At 34.0% G+C, this 21,518-nt stretch overlaps 3 protein-coding genes across 3 annotated transcripts; 2 read left to right on the plus strand and 1 right to left on the minus strand.

The window, feature by feature from the left end:
• Positions 1 to 1,928: 1,928 nt before the first annotated feature.
• On the minus strand, positions 1,929 to 9,249 carry LOC142621556 (uncharacterized). Its single transcript, XM_075794843.1, has 9 exons — positions 9,049 to 9,249; positions 5,854 to 5,934; positions 5,626 to 5,675; positions 5,432 to 5,509; positions 4,190 to 4,247; positions 4,054 to 4,103; positions 3,665 to 3,773; positions 3,494 to 3,555; positions 1,929 to 2,151 (listed from the first exon to the last, which is right to left on the minus strand). Exons 1-9 carry the CDS (start codon positions 9,130 to 9,132, stop codon positions 2,109 to 2,111), a joined length of 615 nt encoding a protein of 204 aa, XP_075650958.1. The 5' UTR covers positions 9,133 to 9,249; the 3' UTR covers positions 1,929 to 2,108.
• A 1,976-nt stretch (positions 9,250 to 11,225) lies between these two features.
• On the plus strand, positions 11,226 to 15,222 carry LOC142625452 (uncharacterized). The gene is made up of 3 exons (XM_075799107.1): positions 11,226 to 11,570; positions 14,175 to 14,333; positions 14,526 to 15,222. Exons 1-3 carry the CDS (start codon positions 11,304 to 11,306, stop codon positions 14,880 to 14,882), a joined length of 783 nt encoding a protein of 260 aa, XP_075655222.1. The 5' UTR covers positions 11,226 to 11,303; the 3' UTR covers positions 14,883 to 15,222.
• A 2,931-nt stretch (positions 15,223 to 18,153) lies between these two features.
• Positions 18,154 to 20,578, plus strand: LOC142621877 (putative protein phosphatase 2C 72). The gene is made up of 5 exons (XM_075795249.1): positions 18,154 to 18,417; positions 18,834 to 19,163; positions 19,263 to 19,377; positions 19,733 to 19,956; positions 20,087 to 20,578. Exons 1-5 carry the CDS (start codon positions 18,244 to 18,246, stop codon positions 20,285 to 20,287), a joined length of 1,044 nt encoding a protein of 347 aa, XP_075651364.1. The 5' UTR covers positions 18,154 to 18,243; the 3' UTR covers positions 20,288 to 20,578.
• Positions 20,579 to 21,518: the final 940 nt, after the last annotated feature.

The following is a 21,518-nucleotide window of genomic DNA, read 5'->3' on the forward strand; positions in this document are numbered from 1 at the left end:
CTTTTACATAAAAAAAGAAGAAGATTGTGATCGGATGGCATTTAATTTTTTATTTTATTTTATAGAAATATAAATTGTATAGATAATTAAATAAAACTCACTTCGTTTCATAGCATAATATAGCTTATCAAATGCAATCTTGCAATTTGGTTTTCCACTGTATTTATCTCATGCAAAAATGACACAATGACTAAATTTCTCTAATGTCTAATAATAACGTCTTTTATAATTTTATCATATTTTAAGAGAAACATTTTATTTTGGCACAAAAAATATTGAAAATGCATTTTTGTGGCCTAAAGGGCCTTTGTACAATTTTTGGAATTTTATGGGTTAAAATGTGATTTTTGAGAGTTTCAAGGATAAAGATGTAATTTTAGGAAGTTTCATGCCAAAAATATGATTTATAGAAGTTTTGGGCTTAAAAATGTAATTTATAAAAAGGTTTGGGGGGTAATTCCATAATTTGGAATTTTGGAGAAAGGTTTGTGGTGGTGGGTCCACTCGTTGGCCTTTGCGGTGGAATGATTTAAAGTTGAGTTTTTGTTTTGAATGTGATTGGGCTGGAGGTTTTTACATAAATGGGGCTTTCAGTTGGGCTTTGCGCTTAGAAGGAAGGGAAAATGTTGATGATGATAATGATGATGTCAATGAGTATTAGGGAGGAGCTTGGTGTTGGGATGAAAATAAAATGGTGATGTGTTTGTATGATAACATTGAGGGCGGCAGAGAGACGATTCTTTCTCTTCCATAGCAATGGGGGTCCAAGGATTTATTTTTGGGCCTCTACAATGGGCTGATTTATGAGTAGGGAAAAATAATGGTTTATATATAGAATCTCTAAGTGATTAGGAAATGTGGATAAGAATGGTGGACGAGACTTTTGATATCATTTACATATTCTAACAATTGAGACACATGTCATATTAGTGGACTTCCTTATTTCACATGTGCAAAGAACTAACACATGGTTTATCCATGTCACATTTTATTATGAGTTATTAATTGTTGACTAAAACCTTGATTGTTGATTTAAGTTCTACAATCCAGTAGTAAAATTTCATGAAAATGTTAGCAAATTATGGCCAACCATCTTTCCCCTCATTTTTTGGTTGAATAAGATCAACTTTATCATTAAATATGAACACATATAGTCTATCATCAATCATTTTTATATTTAAATGAATTCTTAATAATCCCCCAAATTTTGTACCCACCTTGTGTGGGAACAGGTACCTCAATCTTGGTCCTTACAAATACTGTTCCACTCAATCTTGGTCTTCACAAAGGTCATTGATTGTCACTAACCATTACAAATGATTGTTACAGGCGCCCTCATTATTATTATTATTATTATTAATTATAAAGTATTATTTAGCGTTGGCATTGCACCTCTGAAGAAGTTTTGAGTGCTTAAAAATTCGTCCTACATGATTTATATTATCATCTGGGAATAGATGTAAGAATGCTGGTGAGAATCAAGCTATAACTCCGAGTCTCCGACATGTTTGTTCAGTTTTGCATTGTACATTTGGTTAGGCACTAAGCAGAACAAATTCCATGTAATGCCAGGTCCACCAACCATGTTTTTGCTAGGTAAATTTGGGAGAAGAAAAGGTGGGATTTGAACTCCAAGTCCACATACTAAACCCACATAAGAGACAACATGTCGTTGGTTCATTCAAGGTGCCAGTTACATATGAAGGAAGAAAATAGAATACACCATAGATGTTATGAAGCACTTAGATGTTATCATTGCCATATTTGCTATGAGGCACTTCTATTGCATTGCATCCTGGGTTATCTACCATTTTCAAGGATGAAATTTACGTTTGACATATTTGCTGTAACATGAAATTTGCAAATTGTAAGTGCTGAGCAGTACACTAGCAGATGTCTTTTTTTTTTCTTTTTCTTTTTTCTGTAATTTATATAAAGATAATAATAAAAAAGATGTATTTTTTTCCTGTTATATAGCATGTATGGCTAAGTAAAAGATGATATGAGGTGCCACAAAATAAAGGGTTGCAACAACATTTCAAGAACAGATGTACAGAACGAAGAATCCACTCAAGAAGAAAGCATGTTAAGAGATAGCTGGTAACTCTTTATTCAACATGTGAAAGACCCCCGCCACTTTCAGATCGTGCCCTGCAAATGAGTAAGAACATTTTCAGTAAGCCCACTATTTTGGAAATTTGGGACCATATATGCAAGTGACCAACTGGTTAAAGTGAAACCTTTCAGGCCCTTAAACAAAGGAAACAAATTAGGTACAGCTACTTAGGTGATGTATCTTAAGTTCCTCAATAAAATTCAGCCATGTGGTTGAGTTGGTTAATATAGTACAAAAGGTGTTATCTTCCCCAAAGACAAGTAAATTCAACTACGTGGCTCATTGGTTTATGCAGCCGCATAGTTGAATGTAACTGAGGAGGCTAAGGTACAAGTATAACACCTATGGAATTGTATCGAAGTTTTTCCTTTAAACAATTATCCCACATGATACTTGAATCAAGATGTCGGATAGACTGAGGAAATGTACCAATTCATTCATGTAATGAGTTCTATCAATGGATTTCAAGCCAGCAGATAAGCCCATTGGCAGTAGTAAAGAAAAGAGAGGTATAATAATATTCAAACATCATTTTAATAGCAAGTCATGATCTTCAATTTGTAATGTGGCATTGGCATCAATACTGAACATATTTTCATCAATCATTTGTAATGTATTTGGACTGGCAAACACACGGGTATATATTTTGAAGGAATATATTTTATTTCCTAACATAACAATCTGATTACTGATTTATGTGAGTCTGGGAATGTAAGAAATACTTACCCCCCCCCCCCCCCTTTTTTTAAATAAAAAATCATGCATTACGATATGAAGTATACAGTATCACAAAAATTACTCAATATTCTTTTTTGAACATTAAAAAAATTTACATTTCAATTAAAATCATCAATTTATTTATATATGCATAAATGCTCATTTCCAATGCCATGAAAAGTCAATATGGATTTTGAATAATGGCGTATGTGAACTTTCATCCAATGTTTTAAAATCCATTCTGGTGATCATTCTAATTTGTCCTTTGGAAGGGAATATTTCAATACCAATATATTCTAACGTACCATTTTAGATGTATAAATTTAAAACAGTAACTCCTCATTATATAATGCAGTAGGTTCACATAATATCATTTCAATACCATATATTATAGAATCTTAATATCTTTATTGACAAAAAAAAAAAAAAGTCTTCAACTAATTTATGCACCCAGTATCGATCAGTATAACCAGTATTTTGCCTAGTATTTGCCGAAATTGACCGGTACACCCGGTATTGGCTGGTACCACTCAGTATTTTAACCAGTTACTAATCAATCATTCAAAAACAGCAAACATGTTACTAATCAGAGAGAGAGAGAGAGAGAGAGAGAGAGAGAGAGAGAGAGAGAGAGAGAGAGAGAGAGAGAGAGAGAATTACTTGTGGTCTGAAGGATTTGGCATAAGTTCATAAACAATTGTCGCAACGACATCCCTCTTCAACTATAATAACAGTCAAGAAAAATGAATCAAAGGATCAGCAACAACTTTTGTTTTTTAGTAACTAGGACCAAAAACAACCATCAAACCTTTATTATGGCAATGAGATTACCTGGGTAGCTTCACCTTTTAGGCCAATATAATGTATCTGAGTTGTGTCACCGCCAAAATTCTCAGGAAAATGCAATGTGATACTTGCCACGCTTTGAAATTTAGAATATCTAATAAAATGTATTGACATTATATCAGAATGTACACAATAACTGATCTTAAGACTAAAACCGATAGGTTGCAGAAAAAACTTATACATAAGTTCTAATGACATCAACTTGACAATCTGCATTACTACGAAATGAGAAAAGTACTCATGTTTTAATATCTAAATTATTAATTAAACTTACCACACTTTGCCTTGCTCTTGCCTCTCAATATAAAATGAAATGAAGGCAAAGGCAATACAGTATTATGTATACCAACAAGAATTGAAGAAAAAAAAATTACCTTGTCTGGTATTCCAACACTCCTTGCAAATTTTCAGCCAAATCCCACTCCTTGAAACAATAAAAACAAGGGTTTCATATAATTTGAAGTTTGAAGAAAACAATAAATGCCTTGACAAGAACAGAGGAGGCACTACCTGAATGGCTTGCATACCTTGAGCATCCGAAAAATCAATGCCATCTCGATTGATGAACCTATCAAAAAAAAAAAAAAAGATAGAAAAATAATTGTGTTTTTTCCCCTCAGAAAAAAGGAGAAATTAGTGCGGTAGAAACCTGGAACAAATTTCATACCATTAAAATTCCTTTGATGTTAGAGTTAGAGTCAAATATGACATCTATATTAAAAATAAATAAAAGTTAAAAAAAAAAAAAAAACTCAGACAGGCAAAGCATTACTGAGTTTGGTTTCTCATTGACCTTATGGATTAAAAAGAAAATAGCAGAATCGTTTGCCCTTTGATTTTCTTCTGGTATTTGTAATTTTTTTGGTCTTCTCTTTCTTGGTTTTTCCACCCTTGCGTGGGTGACGATGCATGCTAGTATTCCAATTAGCATTCAACCTTCTTCCTTCATATTTTTCATGGGTAATATATGTAGTATATGTGATATGTGAATCATCCGATTCAGTTATTTTTCTTCATTCAACTTTATAAAAGTTTACCTATAAAACATAATTTTGTCATTTTCATCTACTACAATCAGATTCTGAAATACATGGATGTCCCTCTAGGAGAGGGGAAAAGAAAAAAGGAAAGAATCAGTACACGATTAAATACACAGGCAGTGGCAACCTGGCCAGGTGAGAGGAGTGGTTGGTTTTAGCAACAACTGTATACTTAAAGGCTCCACAGCTTGGACAAAAAAGAAAAAAGGAAACGTGTTTGTCTGTGTGTGTGTGTGTGTGTGTGAGAGAGAGAGAGAGAGAGAGAGAGAGAGAGAGAGAGAGAGAGAGAGCTTTTAAACAGCTCCCTTTCGATTCTTCATGCTTATAATATTTTTTGTTTGGACTGCTGCTGTATTCAGCAGACCAGATTTTCAAAATCTGCAAAAATGGCGTCAATGTTTATTAACATGTATAGCCAAGAAAATTGTTACAAAGCACTTTGATTGTCATTCAAAAAATTCAATTAAAACCCCACAAAATGCTGTAGCTATAGTACCAACTAGTAAACTCCAAGTTCTTGACTACACACATGTCAAATGGATGCAGGATGAACATAATATATAGAGTTGCAGGGTTGGTGTTATAGCAAAGAAAAAAGAACATCCCCGTACAATAGAAATGCTTGCATCATTATTCTAACTTGCAAAATATAAAATGCTGAAAAAACGAAAGCCATGTAACATAATGGAAATGTTACAAAGGTTTAACCTACACTCTCATCTTGGAAGGACTGGTTCCATCAGCACCACCAACAATTGATATGCTCTTGATCTTAACATCTGACGTAAATCTATCACGGTTAATCCAACAAATCAAATGAAAACATTTAGGAGCCTTCAGGACAATTACTTGTGTTGTAAAGATACTAAGATAGCAGGTTTCTAGATAACAGATATAGCGACTTACGGAATGTAAACAAGTAACTCTGGATCACCCTCATTGCTTTCCAAGTGTTCCTGTCACACAAAGACAACCACATGAGCTTTGTACACTGGGCAACAAAGAAGTGTATTTTATACAATTGAAATTGTATATGGTAAGCCAAGCCTGAAAACAGCATCTCTATGAAAGACATGCTGGATTAATAAAACTATGTGAACAAAGAAATGAAAAAGGATGTAGCAGGCTAATTACCTCAGAAGAACTAAGGCGCTGCTCCCAAGCTTTAAAAACAGACTTAACACTTCCTGGAACAGACTCATTCAAAGCGGTTACCTAAGTAACGAAACCAAAAAAATCAAATAGATAATAATCAATGTTTTTCATTTATCAAGGAGGAAAGTTTATACATATTAATTGGAGGTATATTCAAACAATGACTCTGACAGAGGTGGTATCCTGTCAATCAGCAAATAAGAGCTCCAGTGATCCATATCACTCACAAGATCACTGAGTTAGTAAGTTACAGAAACAAATATCATTCCCCTACCCAACACACGCACAAAAGTCATTTCTTATTGCTTAATAGTTTAATGAGCATAAATGAAAATCATACCAAGACACATATTCACTTCATTCAAAATGCATAACATGTACAGCAGCATGATCAAAAATACTGAACCATTATCTATATGTTTAGTTTAGAAGTTAAAAGTAAATAAACCATTAGCAACACATACATATCCACCTCTCAATTACATATGAAAATCCAAAAGTTGTGACCATAATTTCAAAAGGCGTACATTCCCTTGAAAATTTATAAACAAATAAATAAGAGAAATATACACCAACAATTATTATTCTAAAAATTTCCATAGAGAAGATACTTTCAACCATATTTATTTCAATTTGTGATAAGAAAACTAGGACAATATGGGAGAAAGGGTCCAATACGCAGATTAAAACAGACTAAACGACTCAGACTATTTCTCGGACCACTTAAAAAAATCACTTAGTAAGATAAACATATCTTTAAGTAAAGAATAGTACAGAGAAAGACGGAAAAACAAAAACAGAAACAAAAACTGAAAAATTGCCAGGCTATAGATAAGTGAAAGACGAGATATTGCACTGCTTCGTGATCTCCTCATGCATATGATCATCACAAATCATCCTAATCCATCTTAGCTTTGAAACATCTCTAAATGGATCACAAATCTGGATTTGGCATGAAACCTGGTGTGGAGATTCTTGCCTCAAAGACAGTTGTCCTGACTTGTTTGTTTTGGTAATGAATAAGAACGCATTACTTGCCTCTCAAATTGCCCTGCTACCTAAGATGAGGATTGAATATCTTGGATGTTAATCAAGAGAGGAAAATTTGAAGATAAATCTTATTATGAATCTTTGAGGGAGTTCAAGGGCTGTTTCTTTTCTTGGTGCAGCATTTGCAGAGCTAGGGTAGCTTGTAAGGCTTTTTTTCTTATGGAAAGCAGCACCGGGTAAAATCTTGACTGATTAATTTGCAAAAGTGACACTCAAAAGTTTTGGACTGGTGTGTCATTCAAATAAGAAAAGTGGAGAGATGACAGAACATCTTTGGCTTCATTGTCCTGCAGCTTCTAATCTGTAGTCTCTTGTGCTCTCTTTATTTGGCGTATCTTGGGTTTTGCCAGAGATGATGGTTCAATTGCTAGCTTGTCAGCAAGGAAGGTTCCATAGTTATAGGGGTGTAAATGCTTGGAAGGTTGCTCCTTTATATGTTTTGTAGACTAATGGCGAGAAACTACGCATCTACCGACTAGTCCCAAATAGTTACACACTGAAATCAATGAATCTGTAAAATATACAAAGGATACATCAAGGATGTAGCTTAATGTAATCATCCTATCAAACAGGGATCTTAACAAGGACTGTTTGAAAATGTGAATGGGACATTCAACTCCATCAAATCAAATGAAAAACATATCAGCAAAAGGTGCCTCCCCACACCAAATGTTGTTGATAAAGAACACTCTGGTGCCATCCATATACTATAGATCAAATCTTAAAAACAAAACCTCAATTTTCTTTGAATTTCTCTCCACAAACTCATTGCATATATCCCTCTCCTGTTTCATAGATACATGAGCCAGAGAATACTCAGACCCCAGAATTCCAACACAATTCCTAGTTACCATTATAGCCACTTGCTTAACAACACCTCCATCATGACTTGCATGGCCCTCTGACCCAAACTTCCAATCTTCCTTCAAAATCACTCTATATGGATCCCAACTGGATTTTGTTAGAAGACATAATCTAATCCAGATTGCAAATTCACATACCAAAACCACTTCAACCTATCTCCACTAAAGCTTTAATCAGAAATCCACCTAAGTGACTAAGTCCAAGGCATATTGCAACTAGTATTTGCAACAGATCACTTTTTGCTTACAAAACAACGGTTTTATATCGTCATATTGGGAATATATGAAATACCACACAAGAAAACTTCTCTACCCTTTCATACTGCTTTGTAATAGTCAAAAGTTTCCATAACCCAACTAGCAAAAACAACAAGGTTGAGCCTAAAGGAAAAACCTATTGAATAACACTGCTCAGTATCAGCAGGAAAGGGAATCAACTGTCTGACAAGTCATTACCTTCAACAATATAATGTAAACAAATTTGGACCATTCAATACTTTTACCAAACAGTCAAACAAAAAAGGAAATATAAGATTCAATATGAGAAAAATCACTTAAAGACACAGGTGGCCTTATTGATGAAACAATGAGGGAGAGCTGCTTGAGATGATTTGGTCATGTGCAGAGGGGGGCGATTAATATTCCATTGACGAAAAGTGATTTGATTCAAGTCGAGGAAATGATAAAAACTAAAAAGCAAAGTAAAACCTAAAATAACATTAGTATAAATTGCAAAAATTGACAGGTCAATATGGAGGTAACAGCCAGTATGATTTCGAATAAAATAGAATGGCAAAAAACAATACATTTGGCCGACCCTGATTAGTCTGTTTAGCAACATGCTGACCCCAAATGTTTGGAACTAAGGTTTAGTTGTTGTATCAAACTACCAAGCAGCCTTTCAATTTATTTTTCTTTAAGAATCAAGAAGAACCAGTTCATAACACATGATCAGTATCATATCTATAGGCAAACCATTGGAAACAAAAAATATACATAACATGGGAAATAAAATTTATCGGATTAACAACTTTAAGCTACTGTGACATTATAATTTACAAATGAAACATCTGGGCACATGAGAAAAATCATTAACGGGGTAACTGTTCCTTTTAATAACCAATCTGGGCATTTCAGAAACACAACCAAGAGTACTCACAATGTCAAAAAAGAAGAAGTTTTGATTAGTTTTAAAAGGGAACCATTTACAAGGGTTGAGAAAAAAAGAAAAAATATATATATAAGAGAAGAGAGAATTGACCTTAGTGAGGTCTATGTGCTTGTAAAGAGACCAATCAGTTGAACAATCATGATCTTCACAACTGTGGTCATGTAAACACGCCATCTCCAAATTCTGGAAATCTCAGACACCGCAGTATCGTCGGTATAGAGAAAAGCACTTGTAAAAGAAGAAGCAAGAAGAAGAGAGCAATAGACACTTTTTGTTATAAACAAATGGATTAAAGCAAGCACATCACGCTATGTATAATAGCATAAAAGGTATACTAAGGTGGAGTTTGGATACACGTTTTGCGTTTTGCGTTTTGATTTTTTTTTTTTTTTTTTTTTTTTTTTTTTTTTTTTTTTTCTGCTGCGGGGGAACAACGCGCACTGTGCACGTACTGTGCGCACACTGTTCATGGATGTTTTTAGCAATTTTTATTAAAAATGGGTCCCGCAGTACTATTTACACATTTAAAAATTATTTTGCTACAGTATTTTCAGTTTTCAGTTTTCAATAATAAGTTCTATCCCAACGGACCCTAAATGTATGTTTAGATCGTAGAATTTTTTTTCCAAATAACTTTAAATATAAAAAAATTTAGTTAGTTGTCAGCTTTAAAATAATGTGAGAAATTAGCATTTTGAGTGTCAAAAACTCAAGTTTTAAAATAAAATTTGAGTTTTTAAGACTCGAGTTTCACCATTTTTTTTCAGAGGTGAGTATCATTTTTTGTGGAACTCGAGTATTTCAGACTCGAGTTTCGCTATTTTCTTTCAGATCAAACTATTCCACATATCAGACGATTGTCCTGCACCAGAACTTGAGTGTTTGAAGCTCGAATTTGTCACCGAACTCGAGCTTTAAACACTCAAGATGCTATTTTTCAGTTTCGTTTCCGCCACATGCTAACTTATTATATCGTTTCCTCTCACTACGCTAGTTGTAAAATTGCCTCTCAGATTGTAGCTAATGATGTTTAGAAGTTATTCTTATTTCGAATTTTTTTGCATTTAACTTTAAAAAAAAAATATTTTAGTTAGTTGTCTAGTTTGCAAAACTATTCAGCAAACTAGCATCATAAGAGTAAAATCTCAAATTATTGTTTTTTAAAAACCGGAATGGTCAAAGAATTGAAAATGGGTTATGTTTTTGATTTTAACTGCATCAATTCTAGGTTGAACCGGTTTATATGATTTTTAAAACTATGGATAAAATTGATCCCTAAACTTTACCAAAAGTTTATTTTACATCCTAAACTTTAAAAAGTTATTTTTTTTCATTCTTAAATTTTATAAAGAGTTAATTTTAGTCATTTAAAATCAAAACATAGACAAAAAAAAAAAACATTTTCCAATATTCATGTTAGAAAAAAGATATTTTTTAAAGTTTAAGGATAGAAAAATAAATATTTTCAATAGTTTAAGAAGAAAGACGAATTTTTCAATAGTTTAAGAGAATGAAAAATTACAACCAACATATTTCAAATTATTCATAAGACTAACAGACGTAATTTCATACCAAAAAACATTATTCCTAAGATAAAGGAATGTGAATCCAAAATAATAAAATTACCAATTAAGAGACGTGTTTCCATAATAATAATAAGAATGAAATGTTTTTTCAAATCAAATTTACAGGTTGTGCACCTTATTCAAATAAAAAATTGGGTAAAATTCTATTTTGGTTTTTAAATTTTATCAAAAGTTTGTTTTTCATTTCTAGGCTTCAAGAATTTCTCTTCTTGTCCCTAAACTATTGAAAAATTCATCTTTCGTCCTTAAATTATTGAAAATATTTTATACATGTCCTTAAATTTTACCAAAAGTTTGTTTTTCATCATAAAATTGTTAAAAAAGTTTTTTTTTTTTCATTCCTATTTTTATCTCTAAACTATTGAAAAAACTTTTTACAAAATTTAGAGATAAAAAAGAATTTTTTAAAGTTTGGGACCAAAAACAAACTTTTGGTAAAATTTAAGAATCAAAATAGTTTTTTATTGTAAAAAATTACATAAAGCTCCAATTTCATAAATTCGAGTTCCAATAATTTTATATATATATATATATAATTTTTTTTTTCCTGTCATATACCCCCCAAAAAAAAACACAGTTCATTAAAAAAAAGGAAAAAAAAAAAGAAAAAAAGAAAAGAAACTTGAAACTGGTAAAAAACGCACCGTTTATATCATCACCCAAAAGCAAAAGGACGTCATTTTGAGAATTGAGGGAGACCAGTCCACCAAAGCAGAGAGAGAGAGAGAGAGAGAGAGAGAGAGAGAGAGAGAGAGAGATATGGAAGTGGTAGTACAAGGAGAGAGCTCAGATGTGAGCAGCAAGTACACGTTGAATCCTTCACGTATATGTAACGAAGACATATTGCTGTGCGTAGATGTGGACGTTGAGTCTCTGGTGGAGATGAAGAGCACTGGCTCAAATGGCCGACCACTCACCAGATTGGACTCCATCAGGCAAGCTATCCTCATGTTCATCCACGCCAAGCTCTCCATCAATCCTGATCACCGCTTCGCCTTTGCCACTCTCTCCAAATCAGCTTCTTTGGTACTATTTTTCAAAATGCTTCAATTTTTTAGATTTTTTTTTGTATTGGATTGGATTTTTACATGTTGTCAATGATTTTAATAGGTACCCATATGGTGAAAACATATTAGGATTCTCTAGAATTTGACATAGAGACACGTCCAATTTCGCAACATGCTTTAAGGGGTGGTGGACACTTGTTGCTCACCACTTTTTACATGGACCCACCACTCACAATTGTCGAAAAATTATCCTTAGATATTGACATTTATTCTATTGTATGTAACTATGTATTTCTTGGTTCTTGGCCTTTGTTGAAAGCAAACAAGAATATAGGAAAGAGTAGGGCTTTTGAGTTTTTGGATCTTAGAGCCTAGGCACTAGGAAATTGTACACTCCAAGTTTCCAGTGGTTATTGGTTTCCATATTTTTATAAGACCCAATTTCCCAATGCTCTAAGCAACAATTTGGTGAGGATGAGCACCTCTTGCATTAGGGGTAGAGAAAATGCGAGTAGCGCTTGTTATATCTCATGTGGGTCTTTCCTAAACTATAAGTCTCTTAGACAGATTTTTTGCAGCTCCTGATAAGCTAGTTGGATGGTGATTTTGATATGATGAAAATGGAACAAAATATGGAAGTAGTTGATCAATTTTGCAAGTGATTGTCCGCCTTAGACCTAGGATATGGTCCTTTAGTTTCAATCCTTGCCTTCACTTGTTTCCTTATGAGACCAGCAATTTGATCCTCTGTTTTAACAGCTCCCAAATGCTTTGTAGCATTTCTTTGTGCCCATATGTGGTATATACACGCACTAAAACCCAATCTGCAGCAGTCAGCACTTATGCTTTTACCTTTCCAATTTGTTGCAGCACAATTGGTGAGATTTTTCCAGTCTTCATCAAGCCTATCTTGATAACTCCAGTTCCTGATTTTCCTCCAAAGTCTCTTACAGACGGGGCACTTAAAAAAAGGTGATCTCTACTCTCAGAGCTTCCTCTGCATAACAAACATAAAGGACCACAGGTTATTCCCCAACTAGCAATCCTGTCATAGGTAGAGTCTGTCCCTAATATCCAGCCAAGTGATGAAAGCATGCCTTGGGATGGCTTTGGTGAACCATGCAATCTTCCACCAACTAACAGTTGGTTTTTTTTTTTTTCTTTTTTTCCTTCTAATTTGATCCCAAGCACTTGAGATAGAAAAAATTCCTGATTTTGAAGGAATCCATACAACTTTGTCACACTCACCAATATCAATCAAAGGCAATTTAGTTAAAATTGATCAAGAACATCAGATCTTGCACTTCCCCAATTCCAAGCTTTGTATTGAATCACACTTGACAATTTAGCATTAATTGAAGTAGTAGCATCATAAACAATCCTATGCCCAAACTTTTGATAAAGAGGGACATCAGGATGCTGATTGTCATGCCACATGTATAATGCTAGATCCATCCCCTACCAGGAACTTTATAAAGGGTCTTGCCAAAGCTCTGAGTTTTAAGTTTTTTCTCCACCCTCAAGAACAACATTGAGGAGCTTTGACGATCCAAAATTTTTGGCCCTTAAGAAGAAGAATTTTGACCCAAGCAATCCACAAGGAGCCAGCATGGGTAAATAGAAGCCAAATAAACTTCATGATTGCAGCTTTATTCCACACTTCAACCCATTTGATACCTAATCCACATGCTGCCTTAGGTTGGCATACCTCATTCTAGGCAACTTTAGCCTGTCCCATTCCTCTCAGTCTCTTTCCACAGGAAAGAAGACAATTTCTGTTCTAATTCTTTTATAATGCTCTTGGGTAGAATAGACACATTTGACCAGCAAGCTTGCACACTGAATAAGGCAGATTGTATAAGCCGAAGTCTACCTGCAAAGCTAAGCATCTTGGATGACCTAGAATTAATTCTTGCAGTGATCTTAGTCAGCAATGGGATGCAATCTTGGTGCTTGAGTTTACCAGAAATAAGAGGGACACCTAGGTACCTGACTAGCAAGCGGCCTTCCTTGAACTTAAGAATATTTAGGGTCTGTTGCTTTAAATTTCCTTGTAGACCAGAAAAGAAAACTTCACTCTTAGAGGAATTAGCTGATTCCAGCATGTTGATTGAGTTCTGTTATATCTGCTTGAATAACTCCAATTGAGTGCAAATCAGCACATGCTAAAATCATAAGGTCATCAGCAAAGCGCTAGCGGGTTAGTTGCAATTCTTTGCACTTAGGATGAAATTTAAAGACACTGAACTCCTGAACTTTACAGAGCAAGATTCTTGAGAAAATTTTCATCCCAAGTACAAGTAGGTAATGGCATTGTTAGTTATACCACATTGTGCATGTGATGCATAGATATGTTAAGATGGAACGTGCAAATACCCCCTGGTAATGAATAATTACAACTGGTTTTGCCCGTTTAACCCAAAATTTATTCACAATTATTTATTTATTTATTAATGTATTAGATATGTTAAGATTGGAACATGCAAATACCCCTGGTAATGAATAATTATAACTGGTTTTTCCTGTGTAACCCAAAATTTATTCACAATTATTTATTTATTTATTAATGTAAGGATTTTTGATTAATTCAGAATTGTTTTGGTTCCTTTTTGCTATCATGTAGCTTAGGAAAGAATTTAGTAGTGAAGTTGAGTCCGCAGTTGCTGCAGTTATGGGACTCTCAGCTACTTCATCTTGTGGTCCTGCTGATCTTACCAGTCTGTTTCAGATAGCATCTCATGAAGCCAAGAAATCCCGTGCTCAGAATCGAATTTTTAGGGTGGTAAGTAGTGTGGGAATCACTTTCTGTGTATCTGTTTTGTTTGTTGCCATGCACATTCTTCTAATTAACCTATGAAATGGGTGCAAATTGTTGCTTACTGATTATGATGATCTTGTCACACCTATGAAACTTCTTTGATGCATGCTCTATCTATAAAATCTGACGTGCATTATGATATTATGTTGTGTTTAGATTCTTATCTACTGCAGATCATCTGCAAAACCTCATCATCAATGGCCTGTAAATCGAAAACTCTTTACCTTAGATGTTATTTACCTCCATGACAAGCCTGGACCTGACAATTGTCCCCAGGAGGTCTATGATGCACTTGTAGAGTCCCTTGAGCATGTCAGTGAATACGAGGGCTACATTCATGAGAGTGGGCAGGGGCTAGCACGTGTTCTCTATCGTCACATGTGCGTGCTGTTGTCACACCCTCAACAGCGTTGCCCACAAGAATATGTTGACATTCCCAAGTCTCTGACAAAGAAGTTGCCTGCATCAGAAACAATGCCTTGTGATGATAGTGTTCCTGTATCCAGCCAATGAGAATGTATAAAGTTAAATTAGAATCTAAGGGGTAGTGCAATCAGTTGGGGGCAACACCTCATGAAGCAGAGGTCACCAATTCTCTCCTTTTACCCCCCTCCCCTTGGGGCCAAAACTTAACAAAAAAATGTAAAAAAGTTAAATTAGTGATCTTGTGTTCCTTATCTTTTTGTTTTCTAAGTATGACTTTAGGTCTTTTTAAAAGAAGTTGATATGAACTTTTTAAACGGGAACAAGGAAATTATTTGACCCCAGTCTACTTGTATAAAGTCTCTATGTTTTTTTCTTATGAAAATTATGATGCATTGTTAAATATGAATTTCGACATTGATTATTTTAATTTTTGTCCATGTTTATTGAACATGCAAAGATCACATATGGATTCTTTTTTTCCAAAAGAAAATGTGATACATACACTCTAATTATCACCGCTATGTAGTCATCATCTGCAAGTCCTATCCACCAAATACATGGATAGTTGGGTTTTGAATATTTGGATGATTTGCAACATGTGAATGTATCATGTCTCATTTAGCACAACACTACTCGAGTATATCTTGACTCGGAATGTTTGGAATCTGGTCTTCCAAGCAAGCCTTTTTTGCTTGAAGCGCTGCTTTTTTTTGTTTACGAAGTCCTATGAACCATAAACCATATGCACTTTATCAGTAATACCTTACTGATTTCAAATGAAATTTACAATTGGATTCGAGTCAGTTTGAGACAGAGAATGCGTTTGGATAGCCCAGCACGTCCACGTCCAGCCCGTTTTTTTTTTTTTTTCCACGCGCATATGTCACTGTTCATTGGCCATGAACAGTGATCTTAGGCCAATGAACAGTATTTTTTGGGATGAACAGTAATTTTTACACATTAAAAAATTATTTTTGTACAGTATTTTCAGTTTTCAGTTTTCAGCAATAAGTTCTATCCAAACGGACTCAGACTCCAGTTGACTCATTGCGTTATTGGTACCTTGATTGCAGTACCAATTTACATGTTTTTTTTTTTTTAAGAGAGTTTCAATTTATGATGTCCACTCCTGATGATGCTTTCTATCATCAGACCAAGACACCAATTAGTTTTTGGTGTACGCGGGGATTGAATTTTAGATCTCTTATTCAATCATCAGAGACTTTACCAGTTGAACTAACTGAAACCTACAATTTACATGTTAAGTGGACAAACTTATGAATTATCCGATCAATCAATGAAACTGAAGTTTCAAGATAATATATATGAAGTCATTCAAAAATCTGTTTTGGTGTGTGTTTCTTGAAAATGATAAAAGATATTAAATCATCCAATTGATCGATGGTTTGTGTTTGTAATATGGGACTATATAACTCTTTTTTTTGTTGATAAATGACTATATAACTCATTAGGTTAAGTGTTGTTTCTAAGAGACTTTGCTATATCTAAATTCTGAATATCTTTGAAGAAACATAACTGATCCAAAATTTTGGGATTAAGAATTGTTCTATAATACAGGCCCTTCTATGTGAAACTAAAATGTTTCTACTTGTGAAAGGAATCAATTGACCATCATTTTCTGTTATAATCTGTTTGGGTCAAATTAAAAGAGAGTGAACATCTTTTCAAAGTCTCTACCGTTGTCCTTTTGCCCAACTTATTTCTTCAACAAAATAAATCAATAAAAACAAGCTATACCAAACACCAAACGAATAATATATATCACATGCTAACCAACTTGCATCAAACTATTTTTTATTCACTTGTTTTCCCTTTTGTTCATTTTTTGTCTGGAATTGATCCTTCAATCATCAGAGTAAGATGATGATATGTGTGTTCGTCAATCACAACATGAACAGTATCCATACATTGGGGAATATGACCTAAAATTAAACAAAAAATATCCAGAAAATTTGAGAAGTCAACTTAGACATAAATCTAACCACCCAATATATTATTGATGATCCTCAATAGGTCTTCAGATTTTAGGGTCAGGATCCATTTGACAAGGCTTATTGGCTTAAAGAGATCGACCAGCATGATGCTTACAATGTTTGTCTCTTATCCACTAGTAGATACTTGCACACAATTATGAACCATGATTACGCTATAAGAATAGGATAAAATTTCTCATTATATTTATTCTTTACAAAGTTTGACCAACTGCTTGCATCTTTTCATAAATCTGTCTACTGTTTTGTTGATTCCAATTGCGGCATTGCCATGGATCCATTTCCTTTCCCTGTAAAGTGCATCAACTTGGTCAATGGTCAACAACTATCTTTTATCTTATTCACATTTTGATAGGAATCAACATTTGTTTATTCCTCCATTTCTTGATCACCCACTCAAGCAACAAGTTAATATAAGCTTGTTTAGCTTTTGGGTCAGACATTTCATTTTTAATAAATTTTGTGTGCGTTTGGATTAATTTTTTGCTAAAAATTAGCAAAATAATAATTGTATTTAGAAAAGTGAGACTTTAAAAGACTATAAATAAGCTGATAAGCATATAAGTTAATGGGCAACAACTATTTTTATCTTATTCACATTTTGATAGGAATCAACATTTATTTATTCTTCCATTTCTTGATCACCCACTCAAGCAACAAGTTAATATAAGCTTGTTTAGCTTTTGGGTCAGACATTTCATTTTTAATAAATTTCGTGTGCGTTTGGATTAACTTTTTGCTAAAAATTAGCAAAATAATAATTGCATTTAGAAAAGTGAGACTTTAAAAGACTGTAAATAAGCTGATAAGCATATAAGTTAAAGGGCTAATTCAAGTTCACCTGAAAATAAAGTCATCATGTATGTGATCACAAGCGAAGTAACCAACAAATTGGAGTTTCAGGTTTTAACTATCATTCAACTCTAGACATAGTTCAACATGTGACATAATTTAGATGATTCATAAATAAAAAATCAAGTCCATACTAACTTGCATATAGTAATTTTAATTTGATATTACTGAATAGGATTAAATGCATGAAAAGGATGTAAAAAATTACTGTCACAAACAGAAAAAGGTGTGCAAGTTTGTCAGTTTGAACATGGATTTGAGTTCTATGGGGTGCATGAGTGCATCATGCATGTAAAAAGAACCAGCTTATAAAAAGAGAAAATACACATCATGCGTCCCTTCAAGTGAATCTTGGGGTGGCCTAAAATAATACACAACAATTAAAAAACTGTGAATTATTGAATCTAAAGCGTGCTTTCTGACCTCTGGGAGCCACTTCTACAGTTATCTACCTTATAATCATTATTTTGTTATAACATGCGCATCTTAGGGTCCTTGGATTCATGATTAAGGAAACTGCTTCAGTTATCCTTGGACTATAAAAGTAAAGTGAAAAAAAAATAGAACAAATAATATAAGTTGCAATGGGAATCTGCATATCAGTTGCATCAAAGGAGGTTCATGATGCTGAAGATGGCCATGAAAATGTGATATTCTTCCAAGGAAATAATGTTTCTAATGAAGCTCTGGGTCTTGGCTCTCTTTACTCTAAGCAAGGAAGCAAAGGACTAAACCAAGATGCTGCCATTCTTTACCAGGTTTTGTTACATGGTTCTCTCAAATTGTATCTATGGTCCCTAGTTTTACAGCTTGTGCCTAAATTAGAATTTAAGTTAGTCTTCATTCTCATGAGAAAAATCAACTTCTCAATTTAGTTTCTCATGTTTCTTCATAGGCAATTCAAAATCATTTATATTGTGCCAATGAAATCATTGAATGATATGTTTGTTCATTTAAAATTTTAAAGCTATCCAAAGGTGTACCATAAAAGTTAATGCAAAAGTTTCCTAGATAAAAATTGGACCATACACCACTGGTGAAATCCAATTTACCATGGTATACAATCTTAGATTTTTAGCTAAAAATCAATGGCTTTTAAAACTACTATAATTTCAACTAACTTGTAGTACTGTACTATTAGTTTTGAAACATAAATTCTTTTTTCTTTAATAAGGGCTATGGAGTGGAAGATGGAGCTTTCTGTGGAGTTTTTGATGGGCATGGGAAGAATGGTCACATAGTTAGCAAGATAGTGTGTAACCGCCTGCCTTTGCTCTTACTAAGCCAAAGGAATGCTCTTGCAAAGACTTATACAGTAGCAAATGATACTACTTTCCAGAACCATGTTGAGAGAATAGATGGTGAATTAAGACCAAGCACGAATTTTCACATATGGAAAGAGGCTTGTATCAGTGCCTTCAAGTTGATGGACAAGGAGGTACAACTACAAAGGAAGTTGGACAGCTCTTGTAGTGGAACAACTGCTGTTGTAATCATAAGACAGGTAAAAAAGGCGAAGTAGTTATGAACGAATTACTTCTTATGAATTTTTCAATTTGTTTCTTAATTTTTGCTTTCTTTCTATTATTGGAAAACTAAACAGGATGAAGATCTTATTATAGCTAATCTAGGTGACTCCAGAGCTGTCTTGGGGACAATCACCAACAATGGAGTTACTGCCATCCAGTTAACCACTGACTTAAAGCCAGGCTTACCTTGTAAGACCTCATTTCTTTCCCAACATTATATGCATTGAAAAATTGTAGGGCTGGGGGTATATACTACATAGTATTTTGCTATGGTACTTGTCCCACCAAGGAGTTGATCCATACAAGTAATTAGACACAAATTTTCACAATCTTTTCGCAACTGCTGATATGATAAGTTGTGATTGGAACAATATCACTTTCACATTGGCCTGTTATTGACACTACCATTATTTGCACCTATTGTAACATGTCAACTACACAGTTGTGAATTTTTTTTCCTTGTTATTTCACTCACCTTACCATTGAGGACCTACTAATTTTAGATAACTTTTCAGTGACTAATCAATTTTCATTTCTGACATAGGTGAAGCAGAAAGAATAAGGAACTGCAATGGCCGGGTGGCTGCATTAAGGCAAGAACCACATGTCCAACGAGTGTGGCTGCCCCACGATGACTCTCCGGGCCTAGCCATGTCACGAGCTATCGGAGACTTCATACTCAAAAACCATGGCATAATTGCCATCCCCAATATCTACTATCACTGTGTAACTTCCAATGACCAATTCATCATTCTTGCAACTGATGGGGTAAGTGCAAATTGAATGAAATTTTGATTTGTACCTGTTCAAGTGTCAGATACCTCTTCATTCTCCTTCTCATTGTATTGCTAATTAGTATAATGTGTTTTATTTTCATCGTTTGTGCCTGAAAATGTAGGTCTGGGATGTGCTCAATAACGATCAAGTTGCATCGATTGTGTGGGCAGCAGATAGTGAACAGGCAGCAGCAAGAGCCGTGGTGGAGGCGGCTACTGCCACATGGAAAAAGAGATACCCTTGTGCAAAAGTAGATGACTGCACTGCGACTTGCCTCTTTTTACAAAAGAAGCAACATTTTATTGTGCCAGTGGAGACTTAAGCTAGCAGCATTTCTTCCACTATTTGAATATGTGGCCGTTCCTGCCTTGTTTTGGCCTTGGCACAATCTTGAGTTATTTGGCACAGTTCTTTTTTATTATTTGGAAACCAAAAATCAGAGCAATTACTGGGAACAAAACTAGTTGAGTTGAAAAGGAATACACAATTATTGCTTTCAACTATATAACTATTTACTAGTGCATCTGTTTACTTGTTGAGTAGCAAGATAATTGATTGTATCAAGAACAATTTAAAAGGCTCAGTGGGGGAAAAATCAATGAAAATATTCAGATTAGAGATTACCTTTTCAATCCTAATCCAACAAGCTTATCATTTGACATTTAAAAAGATGAAAAAAAGAGTGCAGGTAAGTCAAGAATATCTGAATATATCACAAAAACGGTGACTAGGAGGAAATGAACTACATTCTTCACTTGAGATTCTATTGGAATTAAAAAAAAAAAAAAAAAAAAATCCAATATCATTATCATCAATACGGCAGCAACCTTTGTACAAGGTAAAAAAAAAAAAAAAAAAAAACTAATTTGTTGCCTCCAAGGAATAATCCCCCCCTAACATCCCCACACAAATGGGCTGAACACTTTGTTCTGTTTATGGCATAGAAACAAAAAATATTTTTGCACTTCTTCTGTGAATGAAAACTATGATACCAAGCTATATAAGGTTCCTATGATTCAAAAATCAAGCTGCATCACCCTTCATATCTTCTCCAAGAAGGTCATCATCATAAGAGACAGATATTTGACTGATCATGTTGATTGTGCATTGAGATGTTAGCTTGGAACCATCTAAAAAATTGAGTTAGTATCCATAATTATAAATTCCTTGTCTAATATTTGATTGCTTGAATTGCTTCTGCATAATGATTTTTATTTTTAAAATGTCAGCACTTTACGTTACATTCACTTCAAAAAATCATCATGAATGATGTTATGATACAATAATTGTAAGTTCAGAAAGAACATAATACTGCCAATGCAAGAAGAAGGTTGTGGCATAAAGGAAGATTATTTACCAAATTATTTAGAGCCGAAGGACAACAATTTTAGAATAACCTGTGGACGGTAGAGTCAATACAGTACAGGTACACTGAAACATTTTCATATTGATTTACCATTATTAAACTTTATACAACAACCAAAGTAACTAATGGTCATAAACATTTTTATTATAATTTTTTAAAATTAGGAAGTTATATATACACAACCAAT

The sequence above is a fragment of the Castanea sativa genome, chromosome 1, assembly GCF_040712315.1.
Source record: "Castanea sativa cultivar Marrone di Chiusa Pesio chromosome 1, ASM4071231v1".
NCBI lineage: Eukaryota > Viridiplantae > Streptophyta > Magnoliopsida > Fagales > Fagaceae > Castanea > Castanea sativa.

Excerpts from the sequence above, each read along its gene's own strand:
- LOC142621556 (XM_075794843.1), bottom strand. The coding sequence starts at position 9,132 with ATGGCGTGTTTACATGACCACAGTTGTGAAGATCATGATTGTTCAACT. Across the intron at positions 5,510-5,625 it reads GAGTTACTTGTTTACATTCC|ATTTACGTCAGATGTTAAGA; the intron begins GTAAGTCGCTAT and ends TAACCGTGATAG. Across the intron at positions 3,774-4,053 it reads GTGTTGGAATACCAGACAAG|ATATTCTAAATTTCAAAGCG; the intron begins GTAATTTTTTTT and ends ACATTTTATTAG.
- LOC142621877 (XM_075795249.1), top strand. The coding sequence starts at position 18,244 with ATGGGAATCTGCATATCAGTTGCATCAAAGGAGGTTCATGATGCTGAA. Across the intron at positions 18,418-18,833 it reads ATGCTGCCATTCTTTACCAG|GGCTATGGAGTGGAAGATGG; the intron begins GTTTTGTTACAT and ends TTCTTTAATAAG. Across the intron at positions 19,378-19,732 it reads CTTAAAGCCAGGCTTACCTT|GTGAAGCAGAAAGAATAAGG; the intron begins GTAAGACCTCAT and ends TTTCTGACATAG.
- LOC142625452 (XM_075799107.1), top strand. The coding sequence starts at position 11,304 with ATGGAAGTGGTAGTACAAGGAGAGAGCTCAGATGTGAGCAGCAAGTAC. Across the intron at positions 11,571-14,174 it reads TCTCCAAATCAGCTTCTTTG|CTTAGGAAAGAATTTAGTAG; the intron begins GTACTATTTTTC and ends GCTATCATGTAG. Across the intron at positions 14,334-14,525 it reads AGAATCGAATTTTTAGGGTG|ATTCTTATCTACTGCAGATC; the intron begins GTAAGTAGTGTG and ends TGTTGTGTTTAG.